Source organism: Macadamia integrifolia, chromosome 2 (genome assembly GCF_013358625.1).
Source record: "Macadamia integrifolia cultivar HAES 741 chromosome 2, SCU_Mint_v3, whole genome shotgun sequence".
Taxonomy (NCBI): domain Eukaryota; kingdom Viridiplantae; phylum Streptophyta; class Magnoliopsida; order Proteales; family Proteaceae; genus Macadamia; species Macadamia integrifolia.
The window spans coordinates 23,473,656-23,499,918 of NC_056558.1; the positions used below are offsets into that span (position 1 = coordinate 23,473,656).

Below are 26,263 nucleotides of genomic sequence, written 5' to 3' on the forward strand. Positions count from 1 at the left end.
CTACCGGTGATCAGCGGAAATCTCTTCCACCTAGGTAGTCATCATCGAATTCGCTAAATCCGACGTTGTTCTTGGACAGGGGTAAAAATCGTCAGGCTACACATTGAGATCTAATTACGTTCTTGTATGCAGCCGAGAGGAGGCCCCTCATCTTCAACAGAAGAAAAGCTTGCACTTGTTGGTCGACAACGAAGACCAAGAGTGGTAAAGAGGAGGTTTCACTACTCAACTGTATAAGAGAAGGTAAGGGATGGAGTAGACAAGTTGATCGAAAAAAGTAAGATTCAGGGGTAAAATTGTTTAAAAAGTTTCATGTTGAGAGAAGAACACTGTACTGGATAGTTTTGTAAACCCAAACATTAAGTGGGTAATTTTATAATGATAAACCCAATAGCCTGTAATCTTGTAATCTTCCCTAAAAAGAACTAAAGACAAAAGTATGATCAAACTTGATGTGATGGTGGGCTCAAGGGGATGAAAAACTGAACCGAATTTTGATAGGCTGGCCCAGCCGAGCTGATTCTTCTCTTGATTTTTCGTTTTTCTTTGTTGGTATTAAAAATTAGAGAAATTTATCTCCTCGCGTTTGTCTTTATTACGTTTTCTCCCCTTTAGTTTTGCTTATTACATTTAAACTCAAAAACCTAACACTGTAAGGCTGATTTGAAATCTGATCCGTTAAGTTGAGTCATATCTTAATTAATACCTACAATACCCTTCCCATTTTCTTTATCCTACCAGCGAAGAAGAGAATCCACTCCTTGGTTCGGAAAGGTCACTTGAAACTGAGCTTCTGTGTTTGCTCCGGCGAGGAAAGGTCACCGAAATCTCACTGAACAAGTACTGCCCTAGCTTCATTGAAATGATGCCCAGATAATGATCAAATTTACCATATCAACAATACTGTACCAGCTTCAATGTTGCCAGAAACATAAACAAAGAAAAGAGAAATAGTTCCTAAAGCTACAGATGCTTGTTGAGGTATGTTAAACTGAAGGTTTCTCGAGCAACAAAGACAGTCCACTGCAATCTGATCTTCTTTTGTCTTCCTTGATTGGACTATTAAGAACTATCACCTGCTCTTTATCAGCAACAAAAAAGACATCAAAAGCATCTTCCGATGCAAAAGATCAAATACAAACATTCATGTAGCAAAAATCACAGAACCCACAATCTCAGAACGAAGAAATTATCGATTCCCAAGACATCAGACTAAAATTACACAAAACAAAATCAGAGTTGAATACAGGGAAGAGGAGAGGCTGAAATACATGGTTGGGGGTTCTATTGAATAAGTGATCAAGTTCAATTTTCTTAAAAAAGAAAAGAGGGGTAAAATTCTGAATAAAATGTTGTGTGTTTTCAGTTGCAGCTAAGATACTGCACTCACAAATCGGGTTGTGTCCCGAATTTTCCTTCTTAAGATATCTACAGAGGTGAAAGTTCGTGATTAAAGAGGAAAAAATTTGCACGAAACCAAATTGCAGCGGGTAAGTTGCAGCCGAATGGGAGTAAAACAGAGAGGGAAGCAACGACCTTTTGGATGGGAGAGTCGCAGCTGAAGGACCTTCAATGGTACCACAGAACTGTTCCCACAGACGATCTGATCAAACCCTAGAAAAATCCACCAACAGAAACATCCTAAGCACACCCAAAGTAAATGAAGCCTCCTCTCCACCTTCGCCGGAAAATGCAACCGCCTATCCTCCATTGCTAGACAAGGTAAGCTCTTTCTCTTTTGATTTGGGTTAATTTTTTAGGGTTTTGTTTTTTTATTAAAGTGACAAGGGTAAAAAAGAAATTTAAAATTGGAGTTTAAATGTTATGGGTAATTATGTCTTTTCAGTTTCAACAGTAACACTAGTCTCATGGTGTTAGTTTTGATGGGTTTACATGTAATAAACGAAACTCGAGGAGAGACAACATAATAAAGGCAAACACGAAAGGAGGTGAATGTAAATTTCCCTAAAAATTGAGACAATTTTTGTCCGTTAAAAAGATCCTGAATGTTAAAAAAAAAAAAAAAAAAAAAAAAAAAGGAAATACAAGTTGGATCAAATTAGACACTAGTAACATAAAACAAAAAGGAAGAGACGGAGGAAACTCACCCTCACCTTCGGCATCGCCATGAGTAGGGGAAGGGAATCCAGAATTCCTTACGTAACAGAATTAGAAGAAAGAAACCTTGAACGACTCAAATTATCAACACGAAGCTCATCGTCCATAGAGCGAAGAAAGCCTTGGGAAAAGGACGAGACACCATTCCGAGTTGCCAATTTTGCTAGGTAATCTTCAATCGGGTTTGCATCTCTAAAGCAATGCATTATCTTCCTTTGAACAACATGCATGGAGATAAGGACTCAAGTAGAGCCAATTTTGCATAACATACCATGGAATTTATTTCCTATTAACTGGCATTGTGGCAACTATTGAATTAGATTCAATCCATAGGAGATGAATTCCCAACTCTTTTGCCATCATTAAACCGTTTTATCAGGCTTTGCAATTCAGTTTCATAATTTGTTCTTACTCCTATAAAGATCCCAAAAGATGTTATCATGTTAACATTTGAGTCCCAAATAACTCTATTAGCCTTCGCTCTCCCAGGGATTGAGTTCCTTGTCTAGCTGCGGAGCCTACACTAGCATCTCTCTCTCTCTCTCTCTCAAAATAGGGGAAGATATTTCGTTTATTAGGAGCGAAGAGAGACGCAAGGAAGCACTAGCATAACATATGCAGCCCTACATCGTTCTTTTTCCCAAAAAGAAAAGTAGAAGTCCACATATAGACCTCGGTATTAGATTTGGTTTATTTTTACATTTCTTTGAGGTTTCAAAATGCCTCGTCCATTGATGGCAATGCCGAAGGTGGAGAGGTGTCCTAATAATGCTAATTTTTTAATGGTTTGGTCTAGGAATATCTAGACAAACTCTTTATGCCATTCTTTTCTTTCCCTTTTTTTTCTTCATTATTAATATATACTTTGTTGAACTTTAGCAAGAAAAAAAGAAAAAAGAGTCCATACTGAAAAATCAGCTCAGCCAAATTCTTAATACCAAAAATGGAAATGTGGAATCCGACAGTGAAAAATCACTTGGATGGCCCAACCCATTAGCGTTCAGTTCAGTTTTTCTTCATCTAGAGTGCACATTTGGTTCAGTTTTATCCTCCGAAGTCGACCATCAGATAAAGTTTTGGTCATAATGAAGCCTTTTTGACAATGGTGCACTTTTTTATGGGAGAGGGTTGGGCATGCCACCAGTTTTTTTGTAGATACGATTCAACTAATGGGAGGGTGAGGATGGAAGGGCATGAGAGTCATTTCCAAAGGGTAGGGAGAGAGAGCTATTGATAGCTCTGCAATGTGCCTTGCTTTTTTCCTTTACAAGAAATACAAGCTTTTTTTTTTTTTTTTTGGTTCTAAATATCGGCAAAATGATAATATTAAAATAAGGGTAAAGGCTAGGCATGCTAGCGTTGTGCCCAGCACTATGTTAGTTTCTCTTCCCCTTTTGAAAATCTCACTTCTGCCCTTCCATCCCAACTATCCTAGTTGAAACTCTACTTGCAAGGAAACCAACGGCAGACCCAAGTTCCTCCTTTCAAATTATATACAAGGATGTATAGAGACAAATCTGGGCATACCTAAACCAGAATAAGGAATACAAAAACTTGAACTCCACCTTCCACATAACCATCATCAGAGCTGAAGGCACTACAAGTTTTTACTACACAACAAAGCAAACTGAAAAAAAAAAAAATATATCCCAAAAAATAAGAACAAAATATCAAGCTTCAAAACGAAAACGAAGTCTTCCCTCAAAATCCCAAATTATATCTAAATTTTATCAATATTTTTGGATTCTTGTAAGTAAAGTGATGGCAAACCTCCGAGATGAGAACATCAAAATGATCATTGTGATTTTCTGCTCATAAGCAAAATGAAAATATATTTTATTGATTTTCATGCAATCAGAGAGAGAGAGAGAGAGAGAGAGAGAACATGGTATTCAACAAAAACAGAAAGAAAAAAAGCAGCACACATGGCAGTGATTGGCTGGTCATGATGCCAATTCCAAAATAGAACATACAATTAACAACTTATTTATGGAAACTATTTTTTTTTCTTCATTTGGTGCGAGGTCTCCACTTGTGATTCCTTAACTAGAACCTGTGCAGATTCAGACATCTGGTTCGATTGCGTACTATGATTGTTAGCCTGCTGAAACACACTTCTGCGACCTTCGACTGTAATCTTTGTATGTCCTGACATCTCATTGGTTTGGTTGCTATTCTTATCAGCTACCTGAAACACTGCTGTGGGTTTCTCCGCCATCATCTAATCCCTCAACTCCAAAATTCAGTTATTTGGATTGATGGCGTTGAGATTACTCCTCACTCCACCACCATTTATAGGCCACCAGAAGTACATAGTATCTATGATAAGGACAAAATAACCATGAAATTATGTCTCATAGGTATAATTTTTTTTATGACGTTCTGTGCTTACGTACGCAGTTACCTCAGCGATCCCAAAAGTCAAAAGATAAACAGCAATTCACAATAAAAACAAATGGTAAATAGTAACTTCACGCGTTCTTCCACTTGACTACTTCACGCGTTCTGACAAATAATTGTACCCCATAGCCCATAGTATGGAAATTAAGGAGATATTAAAATAGACTTATGCTTGACTAGCAAATTAAAGGGGGAAGCTTCCACTTAAATATGTCATGCAATCTTACAAATAATTGTACCCCACACTATGGAAATTAAGGAGATATTACAGAAGACTTCTTTCTTGACTAGCAAATTAAAGGAAAAGCTTCCACCTAACTATGCCATGCGTTCTTATAAATAATTGTACGCCATAGTATGGAAATTAAAGGAAAGCTTCCACTTAACTATGTCATGCGTTCTTTCAAATAATTGTACCCTATAGTATTGAAATTAAGGAGATATTAAAGAAGACTTCTTCTTGAGTAGCAAATTAAAGGGGAAAGCTTCCACTTAACCATGTCACACGTTCTTACAAATAATTTTACACCATGGTATGGAAATTAAGAAGATATTAAAGAGGACTTCTTCTTGACTAGTAAATTAAAGGGGAAAGCTATTGGAAGAAAATTATTATCAACGTTTGCATCAGTATGTCCATCATCATCAACAACAAAAGGGATATGACAAAAGTAGTGTGGAAATTCAAATTATATCGCCACGATCTCCACTAAATCGTTAATGTACAGATAGAGAATCGAACTTGGGATCGTATATTTATTCACACAATCTCCAATTCGCCCTAACCCTCTGGGTAATCTACCGAAGTGCCTACTTGTGCAAGAAATATCCAATGATAGTTCAAGGAAAAATATGACTCTGTCATCTAGGAATTTTTATTTATTTTTATTTTTTAGGATTATCTAAAAATAACACTTGTAACCATTTCATTAATTGCTTTGTCTGTGTTAGTGCTCCCATGCGTCTATATCTCTTCTCTATTCTTATGAATGACATGTTTACCCTTTATTGTGGATAAGAGAGATAGACATAAGGAACATTGATGTAGACAGCTCCCCTGGATCAAGAGCACCTTCCTCTATTAATTATGGAAGAAGTAAGTTACCTGGTTGCATGGCTACTGTACCAGCACCTAGGCTAGTGGGATTGTGGGAGTACGTGCACAAGCATCTAATTAAAAATTAAAACTGAATTATGCTTAGTCACTTGGAAACTTGCCTCTTTCATTCTTTTTCTTTTTCTTTTTTTTTGGTAGAAATGAACTTTCTTGACGTGGGAAGATGATCCAAACTTCGAATTCAAAAGGCAACTGCATCATGAGGTGCTTAGATCAAATTTGGGGCTAACTAGTACAAACGTTTGACAGGTGTTGGGATGCATGTCCCAACTGTTAGATGCTCGTTAGAAGTCCAAGTTGTTGGAGAGGAGTTGGATCCTCATCGGGTCTTTTGCCAATTTCTACAAAAAAAAAAAAAACACTTTATTGAAAAAAGGGATAGACTTGAATAAAATGGGCAATGTTTGTAATCGGATTAAATTAAATAGGTTCATTATTGTAGTTGTCGGTTCTTTTGATTTGCACACCTGCATTTTGGCTCGACGATTTGCAATGCTCAGCGGAATACTTACCTAAGAATTAGTCCTTAACAAAAAAAAAAAGGTCAAAAGTCCTTACCAAAAAAAAAAAAAAATTAAAGGGTCAAAAGTTGATGCAAGCTCGGAAGCTATGTCTGCAACATCCATCGAAATCATCGTGGAAGACTCTGCTAATTCAACAACGCAAAGGAAGGATAGCAGCTTAGTTTCCTCCATCACGCAGTAGTTTCATCCAGTGATCTCGCGATAAAACGAGGCTTCCCTTACAAGTGGTGAAAAAGAATAATTAGTTAATTGTATGTTCATGTGTGATCTTAGTTCATCCTCTCTCTCTCTCTCTCTCTCTCTGCATCAAAGTTTTTAATTACATGAAGGTCAGTGTTACATGGAAGGGATCACCTCGGTTTCGTTTGGGATGTTTTTCATTTTGTTTTGATTTGTTGCACACATTTGCCCCTCTCAGATCTTGTAATAGAAAGAGTCTTGTGCACTGGATTAATCTGATATCTAATTTTGAGAGAGAGAGAGGGTAGCGTACACTATGCAGCCGGATAGGAAGCTCAATCCATATTATTTTTTGTTTTGTTTTTTTGTTTTGTTTTTTTATTAAAAATTAGGACTGAATTTTTCTCCATTGGCCTTATTTTGAATGCTCTTTATTAGAATCCCACAAAGGAAAGGAAAGCTAGATCACAAAATTACCCTTCCGATACTTCTGTGTGCGTCTAAAGTCCCATGGTGAATGGATTCACATTTCATGTGCCCACAATTTAATCTTCTAGTTTATGAATTTTTTTTTTTTTTTTTTTTTTTTTTCTAATGAAAGTGTTATTTCTTGAATCCAAGAATTGGTATTTTTTTTTTCTTTTTGCTCTACATCAGGCAGATAACATAAGGCAACTATAGAAATGGCAAGACTTAGGGACTGACAAGGTCAATCAAGGTCAACAAGACCCAATTAGTTAGGCTGGGTTGAGCTTGGATTAAGATTTTTAGTTCTACAATGATGAATAATTGCAGGAACTTCGAAGTTATTTTCAAATTTGAAAAGATAAATCAACCATTGTGTGGCGGACAATCAAACATAGAGAAAATCCGAAGAGATAAGAAAATCAAACAAAATTTATACAGTTTTCTTCTGTATTCTTATTTATCCAACCAAACATTGCTTAAGTTCTCGCTAGGGATTGTGTGGATTAGGTGCATAGTCTCAGGTTTGATTTTCTATCTGTGCATCTATAATTTAAGTGGAGATCATGGCGGTGAATTGCTGTGCTAGTCTCCCCCGACAATTAGTCGAGGTACGCATAAGCTGATCCAAACACCTTGGTTAATAAAAATAAAAAAAAATAATAAGAGAAAAAAAATAAATGATTACACAATGATTTCTTATGTGTCTATCTCTCTCTTAAAATTGATAATTTTTTTATTTGTTTTTCTTTTCTTTTCTTCTCTTGATTAACAAACATATATACTCTTTTTATTCTTTCACCATTTTTTCTTTTTTTTCTCTGGGTACCAAATATAGCCTAAACGTTCCCTATTTCATATTCTTTTTCTATGATTCAAATTCTGATTTCAAATCCCATCAACCTTTTGTACGCTCAATTCTGCACCTTTCCGTAGTAGTAGTTAGTCCCAATTTTGAAATTTGCTCCACATGATGTACCTGTACAGCCTTTGTTTTTTATGTTTGGATTCCGAATCCTCCCCCATCTCTGGGGCAGTCTACATGATGTACCTGTACAACCTTTGTTTTTTATGTTTGGACTCCGAATCCTCCCCCATCTATGGGGCAGTGGTAGTGGGACTTCCACAGCCCATCTCCTTGGAGTCACGGACTCTGCGCTTTCTTGCGTTGACGCAATCTTCACAAAATTCCAAATTCATTATTTTAAAGTTAATATTTATAAAAAAAATTATAAATTATTATCGATTAATAAATGGGTCTTCCATTATTAGGGGTTATTTTGTTTAAAGGAAGATGTGGTGGGGCTACAGTCGGTGGAAAAGTTTGATCAGAGCAGATGAAGAAATTATGGATGAAATTGATTTGAATAGAAAACTAGACCGACTGGTAGAGAAATAAAGACGATATAGTAAAAAGGATATAGTATGATACAGAGTGATTATTTTCTGTCGTAAATACAACGATGCAATGAACGTTGAATGACTGAGAGCATCTAGACATGCACCCTAAGATAGAAAAAAAAATCCTAATCTAATATGATATTCCATTATATATATATATATATATATATATACCAGAGGACCAAGGACGTGGGCCAAGATTATGGCACAACTTGGATCATTCCTCAAAAATCTTAATCTGACTGTACAAGTCATCCTGTGGTCCATTGGATCCGAATCAAAATAAAGAATTTAAACGATTTAGAAATCCTGATTTGATCTGATATTCAAAGATAGAACAACTTCTAATGTGATTAAGACCCTTATGACCAACCAGATTTGAACATAACAATCAAATGAGTTGGAATTCTTAAACCGACTGGACCGAAATGGTTAGGTACTGGACTGTATTCTAGCAGTCACCGTTTGAGCTCCAAGCTTCCCTAAAACACAGTTCCAATTTTAGTTTGAAGGTATCGACATCCCCTCTTTTCCCTAAATTTTTCATATTTTTCTCTTTTACTTTTAATTTCTTATTGATTTTGGAATAAGGCTATGCTTTCTTGTTCTTTGTGAACGACAAGAATGTTTTCCTCCACCATGGGTGAAGGAAAAGTATATCAATCAAGACACTCACATTCATTGGTGAAAGAATTCCCCGTTTGTCATGGGTGAAATGAATCTACCTCCTTAGGAACAATTACTTGACTAAAAAGGGCTATGTCTGCCACTACATGGTAATATTGGTCACTTTTAACATTTCTTTCTTTACCCATGATGACTTGACTAAAAATGGCTATATTCATTCATTGTAGACTGGCCTTTCAAGTTGAGCTGATTAGAAAGCTATCATTTTTTAGGATTTTTCACATTCATATATTATTTTGGACGATAGGGAGGTCCCATCTGAATTGTCCCATCGTTCAACAACCGATCCACCAAGAAAATTTCCCCATCTTAGTTGTCTGTCATTCTTACGAACATTTTTGTATGTCCCTTTGCTTTTCTACCGAAGGTATCAAGTTTGTACATCAAACATTTTGCCCAATTATAGATCTAAATTTTAATTGAGCATTTGATACCATATGGAGATTAGGCATTGCCAAACTCCTTTCTTCTTCTTTTTGCTTCTCTTCTACTGTTCCTCTAATTAGTTCGAATCGGCATAAATTCATAACTCTAACAGAAGAAAAATCAAAAATCTCTAGAATAGAAACCCAAAAATGCTCATTTAGGTTACAAGGGGAATTAAAAGAAAAGAAAATGAAATTTTCAAACTTGAAAAAAAAAAAATTTGTAATCATTACCCCATATGGTTATATTGCTGATTTCAAATTATTCCATATTTGATTATTAAATTTCATCTAGTTTTGTATCGAATTTCCCAAAAGTTGAGTATTCCTAATTCCTGAGATTTATTAGGGAAATGCATGCCATCCTAAGAAGTACCTTTAATTAAGGAGCATCCCTATTTGCAGGATGATGATCCCAGCCATTAAACGATGATGCCAGCCCTCTAGTACCTTAGGGTGTGTGAGCTCCACATGGCTCTCCCACTATTTGATTGCTTTGACCCTATGCATCAAACGATATGATCCCATCTGTAAATCAACCATCCCAGTCAGACGATTTTTGGATTCGAGACACAATGTGAGAGATAACCACACATCAAGATCCTCTCCAATGCCCCAACGTGCACAACGCACATCCAACAGTTGGGTGGACTTAGGGGTGTGTGCCATGGTCCCTCTTAGCCATTCAATGTGCATTGGAGAGGATCTGGATCTAATAACCATCCTGAGCTGTAAATCTTAAGATGAAAATATAATCCACGTGAGAATGCGTGTCTTTATATGCTGAGTTGAAAACATCATCTTGAAAGGCAGCATGGCCTCAGACGGTTTATTGGGTCCTTTTATAGGTTGATGGGGAGCGAAAGAAGAAACAGTAATGTTGGAAGGAAAAAAAAATGGTTTCCTTGAGAGGCAGTGTGGCCTCCAGACCAGCATGGGGGCCAATGGAAATATACGTAAAAGCATAAATAGGAGGGGACTCTCCGTCTTTCATGGGGGTGGGTGATTATTTTGCCCCATATGTGTTTGAGTGCAAGAGCCACACTACCTTTCATGCTTATTTTTCCTTAATTAATTATGAGAAAAGTACATTAGCTACCTCGTTGCATCGCAACAGTGCAGCATTATATTTCCCAATAAAAAATTAAGACTGAGTTTTGCTTCGTGGGGAAGAAACACTTCCAATGACTGTGCAATCAGTCAACCGAGCCTTGTCATCCAAGGGTTTGTTAATTATTTTTCTCATATATTTTTAGGGGAAAGGATGTTTCTCACAACATTTAATCTCTCGCCCAATGGTCCTGCAGAAGTGCCGCTTGAGTCAGCTAGTAGCCTAATGGTGAAAATGCTCTCAACCTATCATTGCTTGATTCGGCTGGTTGTGGATTTGAGTCTTGGCATGCCCCACTATTGCCTATTGGTCCTGCGGAAGCGCCGCTTGCCATACGGGGGCTTGTCCTGAGGCTATGATCACTATCATGGAACATACTTTTTTCATTACCAAAAAACAAAATAATCTCTCGCAACCATACAAATAGGGTGAAATGACCACTCCACTATGCCAATTGGATGATTATATGTGCTCCCATTGACCCCACAATGATGGAAAAGGCCTTGCAACCATGGCATATAAAATGATTGGCTGGCAAGGAATGGGGTGACAAAACCGCTCTTCAACTTTTCTCATCCAGATCCTCCTCCCTCTAGTACCTTTTATTTCCTCAACTTGGTTTTAGTGAGCTGATCGGTGAAGCAAACAAACTAAGAAGATGTCGGGAAATTCGAATGTGAAAACAGTAAAGGGAGTGTATCAGAATGGAAAGGAGGAGAAGAACATCATGTCTGGATCTGAAGAGATTCGTATTACTGACGATGTGAAACTCAAAGCAGTTACCGCAAAGCAACCAACATGTCGGTGAAGTCAAAAAGGTCAGGCGCGACGGCGCCGAAGAGGCTGTGGCGAAGGCTAAGGAATAAAAGAGCAGATCAGGTTTTTGTTCGAGAACGTCTCTTGCAGGTCTGTGATAAACACATGAATTCTCTTAAGTTCATAAAACAATGCAATTAAGAGAAAGAGCGTGAGATCAACGTGTTCATCACAAGAAGCCCATATGAGAACGTTTTCGTACGAAGACTTGATCCGAACTCAAGAAATAGTGAAGGAAGTATAATAGTATGTAATGGTTCGATGGAAAATAAAGGTATCATGATAGTAATCCAAGAGGGTAATGCAGTTGGTGAGCAACGAACTTAATAGGAGTCGTAAACTCAGACATTCTAAGTTCGACTTCCACTAAGCACACATTGGACCACTCACACGGGGTGTTTGACGCTCTTCACTCATTTTTAGCACAGCAGCTCTCTTCTGTATTTTTTTTTTTTTTCCTCGTTGGTCTACTGCTAAGGCTTATCTTAATTATCTCGTTGTAAGAGAACCTTTCTTATCTGTTTCTTCCATATGTCCGATTCTGGATCTTCCAAAATGTATAAACTTATGTGGTAAGATCCATCTGGAGGATCTAGGGGGATCCAAATTGGTACATCACCACTTGGATCTATTGGGGTTTGTACAAATCATCCAACAAGGTCCTTTAGACCAAGAAAAAAAAAACATTAAACGAGTAAGAATTCTTGATCCGATCATCTTCTAATATGGAAGAATTTAAATGATATGGTTCATTTGGAGCACCCAGATTGATATGAGATTTTATGTATAAATAATCCAACATGGTCCGCTGGATCCAAATCACAAATAAAAAAAATAAAAAAAAATGACATACATTCCTAATACAATCAGACCTTTCAATATGGACGAATTTATATGGTATAACACATGGAGCAATACTCCAAAATCAATCAATTTCTAGGGTAAGACTCGTCTAGAGCATGTAGATTGGTACATCATTGTAGAAACACAACATTAAAACGATGCAGAAGATAATGAAAAACAGAACAAACAATGCATACAGATTTACGAGGTTCTGCAAGGTTACCTATGTCCTCGGTAAGATAAGATCCTACTTTAGTATCAATGGAGAATAGGGTTACAGCGCTCGTCCTCACACTTCTTAGTATTACTTGCATTATAGAGAAAGAAACACTCGCTACAAATATATAGCGAAAAAATCATAATCCGAAAAGTACACAATTGACCTCAAATAAAAAACTCGAGCGATGGGCTACGCCCCCTACACCCCTTCTATGCAGGGGGCCTCCTGTCCCCTTGCAACCCCTAAGGCCCGCTAATGAGCTAGCGGGACCGTCGTCCTGCCTATCGAAGCGCTGCATTAGTACTCTCTGAATTAAACTGTGACGGAATACAAGACATCGTACACCAACACATCATCACCATTCAAAATATCCTTTTCCTGAATCCATATGTGTTTCTATAGGTTTTACTGTAACGAGTTTGTCTGGAAATTGGCTAGAATCCTTTACTTCATCGAAAATAGATCTTGTGGAATCGTATTGAATATTTGACGATACATTCTGAACCTTGCTAAAAATCTGATCCTTACTTATCAATCACATATTGTCTAACCAAATCCAGTCCTCTCTAGATCTGACCATACAAGTCATCCTATAAGATCAACTGGATTTAAATTTAAAAAAAATAAATAAATAAATGAATAAATTGAAGAAATAGAATTATTGATCCAATTGGATCTTTCTAATAAGGACAAAATTATATGGTATAACACAAATGGAGCTTCTAAAATCACTTCTTGGATTAATCCTCAAAAACCCTAATCTAATGTACAAGTCATGCTATATGGTCCATTGGATCCGAATCAAAATAAAGAATTTAAGAGAATTAGAATTTTTATTCCGATATGATATTCAAAGATAGAACAATTTCTATAGAAAGACCCATCCAAGCATCCAGATTCTTACATCACAACTTGTAATGCTTTTTTTTTTTTTTTTTACCTTATTTCATTTTTACAAGGAATCTTACAAGGTCCTCAGGATCCAAATAAATAAATAAATAAATCAATCAAATGAATTACTTGAAGCGGCTGGACCGAAGAGGCTAGGTAGTGGAATGCCTTCCAACAGACACCATCTGAGCTCCAAGTTTCCCAAAAACAAAGTTCCAATTTTAGTTTGAATGTATCGAAATCCCCACTTTTCCCTTAACTTCTCGTATTTTTCTTTATTACTTTTAATTTTATATTAATTTCGGAATAAGGTTATGCTAGCGATGCTCTCCATAGAGCATTGAAAAAGATGCCAAATCCTTATGAAGAGATTCTGAATTTTGTGCTAGCTCTGTTATTTAGGGAGCTTTCTATGATTCTTTTGCAATTTTTCTCTTTTGTTAGCATTTATGTCCTTTTTTTTTTTTTTATCATGTTTTGATTTTCCTATTTATATTTTATCTAGTATTTTTGCATAATAATGCATAAACATATATTTTTGTGATCTGATCTTGTTTTCTTTAATATAAATTTTATAAAAGGCAAACAAATTTATTTTCTATTATGTCATCATAATGGTAGCATGTTAAATTTAATTTTTTTTATTATTTCAGGAATGATGGTCATTTTAACATTCTCTCTCTCTCTTTTATTTATTTATTGTGAACAAGGAGAAAGTTTTTCTCCACCTTGGGCGAAGGAAGACTACACCCATCAAGGCACCCACAGCCATCGATGAAGGAATTCTTCCTTCCGCGTGGATAAAGAAAAATTGTCTCCTTATGAACAATGACTTGACTAAAGAAGGTTATGTCGGCCACTACAAGGCAGTGTCCGTCAACCTAATATTTCTCTTTGATTTTTCTTATTGGTGAGTAGACAATGACAAAACTAAAAGAGATGTGTTAATAGACTTTTTTATCTCTCTATCTCTCTTTAGAGTTGATAGGCAAGAAAATAGCATATTAACAAATATTTTTACGTTGATCCTTTTGAAGTCCCACCAGTAGCTGTGTTTGTTTGTGTTTCTTATAATTACCATTGGTATTATTTTTATTTCTTAATAGGAATCCGTAGAATCTGTAAACGACATGTGAGAGCTTACAGAAACAAATTCTCTTCACTGTAACTGGTCAGTGGAAAAATTTCCCTAATACAAACTGTATGACATGATTCACAACATCCATCCATTGTCAGAATACGCATGTTGGATGCTGAAGGCCTTGATTAAATGCTTAATTTTAAATTTTTTCAAGGCCAAGAATCAAGAAAAGAATTCTTTTACTGAATAAAGAAATTATATAACAAAGGATGAGATCAAATCATTGAATTACACTAATAAAGTAATAAATGTATCAACATCCATTGATGAAGGAATTCTACCTCGTGGGTGAAAAGAAACTAATTCGATGTATATAATGACTTGACTAAAGAGAACAATGTCTGCCACTACAAGGCCAAAATTTGATTACACAATTTCTGAGTAGACTTCGAAGTCAACAAGACTTTTTAAAATAATATATATTTGTTCATGATTCATTTTCTATGGACGACTGTGATTTCTTCGCGAGAGGAAGCATCAAGATAAGTATTATTTCCTATTTCATAAGGGGTGGTCTTTTCGTATATTTTATATGAATATTTTTCCTATTTATTTTTTTCAATTGTATTTCTACCCGAAAAACCAATTTTCCCATTTTTTTTTATATGATGTAAGAGCTAGAAGGTTAATAGGAAGGAGAAATGAGGAAGCATCTATAGGCATGTCATTTTCTATTTCATAGGAGTGGGACAATCATTTTGAATATGTTTTATGTGGAGTTAAAACTACTTCTCCATATTTGTTATAAATTGTATTTCTAGCTCCACAGAAATCTTTGTTTGTTTAATGGAGTAAGAGCTAGAAGGCTGTAAGGAAAGACAAAAGGGTCTCCCCTACCCCTTGTGAAATGAAAAATCCCACCTTATGGAATGCCCCCATGCACTCTGATTATCCCCCCTACTAATGCAAGGCTACACAACAGTTTGTCTTTCAAGATAAGAAATATATATTATGTACTTAATATTTATCTCCTATTCTGGAAGATGGTGAATAAAAGGGCATACCCAGTGTACAAGGCTCCCCCCACTGTGACGTCTGGGGATGAGGGTTATAATGTACTTAGCTTTACCTCCACTTCACAAAGAGCCTGTTTCCTGACTCAAACCCTCAATCACTTGATTACAATTGAGCAATCTTGCCGTTGTGTGACGGGCCACATGACCTTTTAAAGAATATTGCTCTCCAATTAATAAACAGGATTGAATACAATAACCATTTAACAAACAAGAAGACTTTTTAAACAAGATGATGGTTCTGAGATTGATCCCTTGTGTGCAAAACTGATTATAAACCATCTTTTCTTTGCTAGAAATCAGAATTGTATTAAAATGAAGAAGAGAAAAAGATTTTAAAGGTACATCAAAGAATCCGAAGCTAAAGAAAGGACCCCACCTTCGGTATTGCCATCAGCAGGATCCTCCAAAGCTATCTGCAGAATCTAAATCTTGGTTTGGAGAAGGAATCACATCTAATCTCCTCAATAATATGAGTAGCAAATTCCTCCATGGTTCCAGATACTCCTGTTTTTGCAACTGATTTGGCAAGGTAATCCGCAATGGGATTGGCTTCCCTGAAGCAATGAGTGATCTTCCAGGAGATAGAACTGAGATAGTGCTGTAGAGAGAGCCACTCTTGCAGGGCAAACCAAGGGAGAGACTTATCTTGAACAGCGGTGACTACTGCCACAGAGTCAGTTTCAATCCACAAGTTTGTAATCCTTTGACCCATTACATGGTGGATACCATGAAGGGAACTCATGAATTCTGCATAGTAGTTCGTACTGATACCAAGGAAGAGCTTGAAAGAGAATATAACTTTCCCATGGGAGTCTCGAATGACGTCCCCACCTCCTGCTCGACCAGGGTTCCCCATGGAGCTACCATCGATGTTTAGCTTTGACCAGGCGAGTGGAGGCTTGCACCAAATGACTTCAAGAATGGAGGGAGGGTCGCCTGGAGCTACCTGCAACCCTAGCTTCCTGCAGCAAAGTAGATCGGCAGAAGACCGAATGACCCCTTTTAAGGTGAGATTGGACTCCTTAAGCGTCCTCAAGATTTTTTTTGAACAGCAGAGAGGCATCCCTACTCTTACCACCATGCCATCGATGATTCCTTTCTTGCCAAATAGTGCCGGTCACTATAATCAAGCCAGCCGCCCAAGGGTCCTTTACCTACAAAATTCTTCGCTTTCTTTTCCACCAGGAGGTCAATTCAGCAATGGAGGATTGATCCTTCCAAATCAACCCAAAATAGCTCAAGAAATTTTCCCAAAGAGTCCGAGATACGCTGCAATTTAAGAAGAGATGGGGCAGAGTCTCAGAGTGGATACCACACATGACACATTTAGAGGCTAAAGAGATGCCTTTTTTCCGAATGACGTCATCAGTAGGAAGCTTCCTGTGACACAGACGCCAGCCAAAGGTTGACTGTCGAGGAGAGAGGCCTTTCATCTAGACCAACTCATCCCAAGAAACCTTGGGATTTCGGCGACGGATATCATTCCATGCGAAGAAGGTACTGAATTGACCAGAGGTGGAGAGGGTCCAAACACATTTATCTTCTATGTTACCCCTTGGAATATTGATGGTTGAAGCAGCTACAAAAAAATCTTGAAGAAGAGAAGATGAAACCGTGGGGAAGTTCCATTCATTATTGTCAATAAAGTCTGCAACTTTCATGGAAAAGACGCAAACAACTCTTCTCTCAAACCCGCTATTTCTTGAAAATATTTAGAGCCAACCCATCTGTCTTTCCAGCAGTTTATAGAGACCCCATTACCTAGCACCCATCGCTCTTAGTGAGAGACAAGAGACCACATTCTTCGAAGGCCTGGCCAAATTGTGGAAGATTTATATCCCTTCTTAAGCTCCTCATTTTTCCTCAGAAAGCGAGCATTAATAATGTTGCTCAGGGCTGATGTTGAGTGCTTTATATTCCATACCTGCTTACAGAGAAGAGCTTTGTTGACATCCCTCAGACGCCTAATTCCATGCCCTCCTTCCTGTTTAGGCTTACCGATAGAGTCCCAATTGATTATTACTCCTTTGGCTGTTTCAGGATCGCCACTCCAAATGAAGTTCTGCATCCATCTCTCCATGATGTTCAATAAAGAGCTAGGCCACCAGTATACAGAGAAGTTGTGGAATGGCATATCAGATATAACAGATCGAACCAGTTCCACCCTACCAACCATGGATAGGAGCTTTCCTTTCCAACCAGCCATCCTTCCTTTAATCTTATCCATCACCGGGAGGAGTGGTTCACGAGTGACTCTACCCTTGAAAATTTTCACTCCCAGATATTTTGTAGGGAACTTGCAGATGGAAATTCCAAGGGTATCAGAGATGTGTTGCTTCCTATCTAGAGACATCTTCCCCAGAAAAAGTTTACTCTTGTCGAGGTTGATTTGTTGATCGGAAAACTGCTGATACTTTGTAAGAAAGTCATTGAAATGTCTGACGTATCTGATGGAGCCATTTAAAAAGAAGAAGATATCATCTGCAAAGAGGAGAAAACCAGGCATTTGGACACCACGAGGACCCTTGATGGCTTGCAGTTTCTTGTCTTAAAGCATAAGGTGGATTCCCCTACATAGGACCCCCTCAGCAAGGATAAATAAAAGGGGGGAGATGGGGTCACCCTGACGCAGCCCTCGCTCAACACCAAAGAACCCAATCGGACCTCTGTTAAGCAACACTGAAATTCTGGATGAACGAAGAATTTGATGCAACCAAGCAATCCAGGTATCAGGAAAACCAAACTTTTTCAGGACTTGGAAGAGAAAGCTCCAAGAAACAGTGTCAAAGACTTTCCGGATATCTATTTTTATCCTCATACCTCCACCTCTTGTACAGTCAAACATGAGGTTAGCTAACTCTGAAGCCAGGCTGATATTGGACTGAATTACCTTGTTCTTCTGAAAGGTGCCTTGCTCTTCCGAGATGAGTTTAGGGAGGAGAGAAGAGAGCCTTGTGACCATAACCTTGGACAAGATTTTACAGAAAAATTTTTGCATGCAAATCGGCCTAAACTTGTCCAGAGAGGTTGCACCTTCCATTTTCGCGATGAGGACCAAGAAGCTATTATTGATTCCTTTAGGAAGGGTTCCAGTCTGAAAAAGTTCTTCACAGCACGGCAAACATCAAAACCAATCAGCTCCCAACAATGTCTGAAGAAAGCACCAGAGAAATCATCAGGGCCTGGAGAACTGTCAGGGTCCAGGTCCCATATTGCAAGCTTGATTTCTTGATCATTTGGGATGGCTTCCAATCCTCTAACGTCAAGGTCGTCAAGAATATGGGGAATGCAGTCCAAGAGCTCTCCATCCTTTGCAAGCTTGTTTTCTTGATCATCCTTTGCAGCTTTTAATTCCGCATCCAGGTTTGGGAACACTGATCTTGCCTAGCTCCTGAGAATAGGCTTGAGGCATTTCAGCTTAAGAGCAAGGGAGAAAATAGGATAGCCATCCACTGGTTTGCTCTAGGACTTATTTGCCACATCCATAAATTCCTCATGGTCCATCCAAAATCGTTGGATGAGAAAGGGGCAATTTACAGGCTTCAGCATTGAATCCGAGGTAATGCACAGGGGGGAATGGTCGGAAGAAAAGCGCTGCATCACCTCCTGGGTACAGTCATGAAAGAGGTTTATCCACTCTTCATTACAGAGAGACCTGTCCAGAGCAGCCAAAACATTCCCACGCTTCCTGTTGTTCGTCCAAGTAAACTTATGCCCATGAGAAGGAACTGATATCAGGTTGCAAGTATCCACAGTCGCATTGAACTCAGACGCAGACCCAAGATAAAAGGCACCAGGACCCTTTTTTTTGTGCGAAAGAGGGAGGCATTGAAGTCACCTGTCACTAGCCAAGGAGAGGAGCCAACTGGAGTCGCTGCGAGAGCCATCCATAGCTCTCTTCTAGTTGCTCGGAAACAGCTCGCATGCACAAAAGTTAGAAAAATGGAATTGTTTCTCCAATTTATACACAGAGAAATGAACTGGTCAGACATGGAAATAATAGTTGGTTTGGTGAGAGACCTCTTCCAAATGACCTATAGGTTTGGGTTTTTATCAGGACGAACATTATGAATAAAGCATGCATCATATCCCAATTTATTAAAAAAGAGAGATGGGAAAGCAGCTACCTCCACCATTGGTTCTGCTAGACAAACCACATCAGGGTGCTTGGCTAGAAGAATGTTGCTAAAGGTTGCACGACCAGCAGCCTTCTTCATCCCTCTGATATTCCAGAAGAGGGCCCGCATCATAAACATCTGGAAGAGGCAATACGGTCAAACTTTTTAGTCTGCTCCGCATTTAACACTTGTTTCCCCTTTTTTCTTGTAACTGTTTCCATGCCGTGGCATTGTTCCTTCTGGAGGGCAGCCGCATCGATGGCGTCAACTTCAGGGTAGTGGAGGGTGAGGTGACCAGTATCTATAGCACTAGAAGTAATGGTATTGATCACATGGCCACTGTGGACAGAGACCTGACAAGGGCCAGCATCCAAATCTGGATTAGCTGCACATCCTTGAGAAACCAGACTGCACTGTTCTAGGATAGAGTTAGTCTCAATGGTTTGGTCCATCTCATTGATTCTATCTGGCCCGTATAAGAAACCCGATCCATCTCTGATGCATGATTCCTCCAATCGATCTGCAATACGATTATTCCTCAAATTGGCTGAGGAGTATCCTTCTAAAATAGGCAACTCAATAGCAATAATCCCCTCTTGCGCATCAGAGTTTCCATACAAAGCTGGATCACAATTATGGGAGATGGTTGGTGATTTCGAAATTGTATGCTTTCCTAATAAGGACCCTTGACCATTCCTGCCGGAAACCTCCACACCAGCCGCCCCCAAAGATGTCTTCTCCACCCAAACAGCCCCAACAACACCAAAAGTATCATCCTTTTCTTTGCATGCGGCATCAGCGGCGCGCTTCTCTTTGCAGTTGTGGATAGATTATAAACCATCTTAATTATTATTAAGACTCTTCATATTGACACAACCCCTTATTTTATGAACCGTGATATGTGATACTTCTCAGCCCTTGAATAGTGAAAACAAAAAAAACAAAGGGAAAAATATCACCTTGTTGAGTGCCTCTACACCTAGATACAAGGGTGTCAAAAAGACCACTCCACCTCCTTGGTTTGGATGCTTTTATTTTCCCAGATTAGTTTCATATTGATGTTGTACCCTACACCTAGATACAATGGGTGGTGAAAATATCACCTCTTCTTTTGTATGTAAAAGAGAGAGAGAGAGAGAGAGAGAGAGAGAGAGAGAGAGAGAGAGAGAGAGATGTAAGGAAAAGCATTTATTTTTAAGGTCTACACTTAGGGGGGAAAAAGGAGAACTAAGATCACACATATGCATGAAGTTGTAGCTTGTTGGTCGGAATTAAGTTTACAAGTGAGAGGTACTAGGTTCAACTTTCTTATGCAGTATAATTATTTAACTTACATAGGGTTCGATTCCCTGTATGTATAAATTAGAATTTTTTTATGACGTTTTGTGCTTACGTACGCAGTTACCTCATCCACAATAAAAACAAATGTTAAATAGGAACTTCACGCGTTTTCACATGGATTAGAAATGTCTTTTTTCCAGACTTCTGATTAAAAAAAAAAAAAAAAAAGAATGATTGGCTTTTTCCAGACTTTTGGAAATGTATGTGGTTGTACCCAAAAGAAAAATTACATGTGACTGAGGCATCAGGATTAACAAATTAATGGGTTGTTTTAAGCATCTAATCTTACTGAAATATAGGAAAAGTTAATTAAACAACCCACAACGCTTGATCTTTCATGTTAAGGGTTCCTCCATGCAACCACACCCCCCCCCCAATCAGTAAAAAAAAAAAATAAATAAAGTTCTGATGTAGTTTTCTCCTCTATTCTTATGAAATGACATGTCTAATCCTTATAATAGGGTCGAGAGAGAGACACAAAGAAACACTGGTGTATAGACAGCTTTCATTGTCAAAGAACACCTTTCTCTATTAATTATGGAAGGAGTTGATATTTGATTGCATGGCCATTGGACCAGCACATGGGCTAGTGGGAGTGCATGCACAAGCATCTAGTGAGGGGGTTGGGACTTTTTTTCACTGCACCCTTGTGTCTAGGAAAACGAAGGCAGTACAGTTGCATCATGAAATGCATAAATCAAATTTGAGGCCAACTTGTAAGAACATACTAAAGATTCTTTTTTTTTTTCAAGGTGAATGGCCATTACATAGTAAATCCACATAAGGGCCGAGTACAGACCCATTGACGAATCAACAAGGCCTAAGGCTACACTTATTGAAAAATAGGTAAATTGATGCAAATCAAGCATGGATACACTTAGGGTCCATTTGATAACGTTTCATGAAATGTGTTTCTATCATTTTTGTGTCAAGAAACGATAAAAACAGAATAAAAAACGTTTGACAAAATTATTCCATATCACCTAATTACAGGAATAAAAATAACAATTTATATGGTATTAAGTCTATTGACAATGCCAAGGAAATATTTGAATGAAGCGGGGACAGAGGGAGATGTGGGGTCACAGTCGGTGGAAAAGGTTGAGACTTGACAGCAGTTGGAGAAAATATAGACTTGCGACCGACCGGTAGAGATGTCTCTTTGGTCGGCATTATTGGACCAGAAGCCGCCTTTGTAGGCTCGTTCCACGGAATCTCTGGATCAAAATAAAAATCAGAAATTCAAAAATTGATCTATTTCTATGGTAGGACTCATCAAAACCATCTAGTTTAATACATCATTACTTTGATCGACCCTTAAGACCATATTCCAGCTATACAAATTATCCCATTGGATCCACTAGATTTGGATAAAAAAAAAAATTAAAGAAATAGAATTCTTGATCTTCAAAATGTATGAATTTATATGATGTTTAAGTTGGTACATCACCACTTGAATCTATCTTCCTGACCCTTATTGCGGTTGTACAAGTCAAACTACAAGTCAATTATATCATTTGAACCATTCATAATTCTTGATTTGACCTGATCAGATCAGATCTTCCAATATGAAAGAATTTATATGATATGATTCATTAGAGGATCAAAGTTCATACATTACAACTCGGAATGGACTTCTTGTACTAAACATCCAACATGGTCCACTAGATCTAGAGAGAGGATGTAACAATTGTCAAGGGGTCGCCAAGTTGGCAAGTAACCTTCAAATCAAGAAACGTGTGGTTCTGAGTTCGACTCCTCTTACCTTATTGGTACCACTCACATACGAGTATTTAGGCACAAAAATCCTCTAAGGGGAGGTAATGAGTGCAGTGAGGGTCCAACGATTGTGAGTGCCAGGATTTTAGTATGGTGTTTGATGTTCTTCACTGTTTTCTGTAAAAGTTAAATGATTTTCATTCAACCTAAATATGATTTGATCCAAACAATTGTGGGGTCAGTATGGTGTGCGAGACTAGTCAGATACTTGTAGAAACACATTTATTAGGTTTATCTTTAAAAAAAAAAAAAGAAAGAAAGAAAGAAAGAAAGAAAGAGAGAGGAGTTTAATAAGATCACTCTTTTTTTTTAAAGGATTACACATGGTATTCATAAATATTAAAAAAAAAAAGGACACATGGCAAATTATTGGCTGGTCGATCGGGATCGATACCTAAACAGAGTACAAGCAAACGGCTACTAATTTGTTGTAATTATTTTTTCTTCTTTTGTTGCGACGTCGTGCCCACTTGTAGCCCCATAACTCGAACTTCTGAATGATCAGACATCTTGTTCGACTGCTCACTATCATTAGCAGCCTTCTGAAACACACTTCTGCAACCTTCAACTGTGATCTTGGCACGTCCTGACATCTCGTTGCTTTGGTGGCTATGATCAGCTACCTGAAACGCTGCAGTGGGTTGCTCCGCCATCATCTAATTCCTCAACTCCAAAAATAAAGTTAGATTGCATTGAAGGCATTGAGATAACTTCCTTCACTCCTCTATTTATAGACCATCAAAACTAAAAAACATCTATTATAATAATAATAATAATAATAATACATGTGGGACCGACAGGGTTTAATTTCCACCCGCGGTTAAGGAAATCCCTTGGAATTGAGGGGGAACTTTCATTGGATGTTGATATTGTGCTGTCCCTAGACTTGAGAGGCCTTTATTGTTATCGATTAATATTATGAACTTGTGTTTTTTGTGCTAAAGGTCAACAAAAGTATATTAAAAATTTGAAAAGAATAAAAGATTACAAAGTGCTATTTGGATCTCTTGTCCACTTCCGAAATTATCATCAATCAAACAAGAAACTAAAATGAAAAAGGAATTCAAATTACATGAGTCTTTGTCTAGGCTTACACTGAAGATGCCAGCTTAAATCTTGATTTTAGAAAGGTGAAACAATGTCCCAATTGGAAGATCTTCGGATGGTAGTTGCAAGTTTTGCTAATTTGTCAGCTACTCTACTGCATTTATTTCATGGGTTCATGATAACAATGCGATATTAACCATGAAATACTATCTAAATAATATTGTGAACTTTACTGTATTTACTAACCTTCTACATCATTTTCAGTTTGGTGTATTATACAAAATTGATCAATATATTTCTGTTGCTACTAGGATTGCCACTTGGGTGTAGATTTCTTCTTTTAATTTTTTTCTTTCTTTTCCATTAAAAGAAAAAATTGTCATTAACTGCATTAGATGTCTGTTATTTTTTGAGATCTTAAAAATGATCAAAATTCAATTCAAAAGATCATATAATCATGTAACAAATCATTCAATTTTGATTTCTACAAAATTGTTTAATAGGTATTTTGGATATTGAAAATTAGAATCGTTTAATAAATTGCTCGATTTTTTTTTCTTACTAATGAATCAGTCCAAACTGTTTTAAGTTGAAACCAAACCATCTAACATATTTAAATATATGATACATAAGTCTCATGTCTCATGTGTTAAAACAATTAGGGTACGAGAACACTAACCGTTTGCTTGGCTACTGTGTTAATACATAAACCAATCGGAGAGCATGTACAAGCATCGACCACACGAGGGCAAAACTTTCAGGCAACCTATGTCTAAGCATAGAGGGTTGCACATTCTTTTCCCCAATAATTATTAGTGATTGCAAAGCATTAGAAAAATAATGAAAATATAAACTCACCTAATCAAAAGCTTGATGGAAAATGACCCAAAAACGTTGGATAATGTGACCCACAAGAAGCCAGACTTAGGGTGTCAAGGGGTCGGTTCGGCCCAGTTTCAGTCTGGGTTGAATCAGTTTTGGTGTAAGAATGGTAAAATAGAAACCAAACCAATAAGGAAAATTTGGTTTCATTTTCATGCGGTTTAGTTCTGGTTTGTCATCGGTTTCTTATATCGGACTGATTTTGGTTTTTGGTATGGTTTGAATTCGACTTTCCATACAAATGTATACACAAAACTATGCAAAATTTGTTTTTGTTTTTGTTTTTGTTTTTTTTTTTGTTTTTAATGGATTTTGGACTGTTTTTGGTTTCTTACTAGTTTGATTTCGGTTTCGGTCAGGTTTTGAGCCGGTTCTAGTTTGGTTTCGGATTCATTAAGTTTTTGATGCAGTTTGGTTTGGTTTTGGGGTTGCAATACTCCAAACCGAAACCGACCCAATAAGGCTTTAGTTTGGTTTGGTCCGGGCTATTATCCGTTCAGTCCAACCGGTAAACAAATTGGTTTTATCGGTTCGATTTAGGTTTGACACCCCTAAACCAGACGTACTAGAGGTGCATGAAAGTGTAACAAGTGGAGACGGATCGAGGGAGATTATTATCCTGCATTTTTGCATAATAATGCATAGAAATTTAATTTAGTCATTTAGTCTTGTTTTCTGTAACCTAAATTTTATAAAAAGATAAGAAATTCTAAAACCATGGGTAAAGGAAAAGTATACTCATCAAAGCACCAACACCCATCGGTGAAGGAATCGCTCTTTCTCTGTGGGTGAAGGGAAACTGCCTCCTTATGAATGATGACTTGAATAAAGAAGGCTATGCCTACCACTACAAGGCAAGGTCTATCACTTTCAACATTTTTCTTTGTCTTCTTACTTGTGTATAGATGACAACTTGATTAAAGAGAGGTTCACATTCTTATAGTCATGGTTTCACCGTGGCCTTAGGAAAACTTGATCCTTTGTTTTTGGTTGAAAAAAAAAAAAAGAATGATAGTTACTTTCTCCTAAGATTCATACGGAAAATAATCTTGAGAAGTACCTTTAATTAAGGAGCATCTGATGATATGCAGGATGAAGATCCCAGCCATTAAACGACGAGGCTGGTCCTCTAGTATCTAAGGGTGTGTGGGCCCCATGGATCTCCATTGTTTGATATCTTTGATCTCGGTCACTTTACCTTTTTTTTTTCTTTTTTCTTTTCTGCTCCGTTGTGAATGAGAAGAAAGTTTTTCATCACCATGAGTGACAGAAAGTATACCCATCAAGGCTTCCACAACCATCCATGAAAGAATCCTTCCTTCCCAGTAAGTGAAAGGAAACTGCCTCGTGAGTAATGACTTCAGGGGAAATTATCTAAAACTAGAAGGAAATGTCTATAATTCTTTATTCGATCGAATCACATCTTCCAATATGAAAGAATTTATATGATATGATTCATCTAGAGTATAAAACTTCATACATTACCACTCCGATTGGACTTCTCGTACAAGTCATCCAACATAGTCCATTGGATCTAGAGAGAGCGAGGATATAACAATCGTCAAAGGTGTAGCCGAATTGACAATGGAACTTCGCCTCAAGGAGTGTAGTTTTAAGTTCAACTTTTCTTACCTTCTTAGGACCACTCATACAAGGGTGTTATGGCACAAAAATCCTCTACGGGGAGGCAATGAGTGACAGTGAGCATCCGACAACTAGGGTGCATACCAGGACCCTCCCA

General features: G+C 37.7%; 1 protein-coding gene and 1 long non-coding RNA gene across 2 annotated transcripts; both read right to left on the bottom strand.

The window, feature by feature from the left end:
* Window positions 1-829: 829 nt before the first annotated feature.
* On the bottom strand, window positions 830-1,747 carry LOC122072153. The gene is made up of 2 exons (XR_006138347.1): window positions 1,537-1,747; window positions 830-1,076 (listed from the first exon to the last, which is right to left on the bottom strand). It is a non-coding gene; the product is annotated as an uncharacterized LOC122072153 (long non-coding RNA).
* Window positions 1,748-17,132: 15,385 nt separating this feature from the next.
* Window positions 17,133-19,602, bottom strand: LOC122064605. The gene is made up of 4 exons (XM_042628333.1): window positions 19,483-19,602; window positions 18,389-18,739; window positions 17,978-18,320; window positions 17,133-17,836 (listed from the first exon to the last, which is right to left on the bottom strand). The coding sequence occupies exons 1-4, from the start codon at window positions 19,600-19,602 to the stop codon at window positions 17,133-17,135; spliced, it is 1,518 nt and encodes a 505-aa protein (XP_042484267.1).
* Between the last annotated feature and the right edge of the window lie 6,661 nt (window positions 19,603-26,263).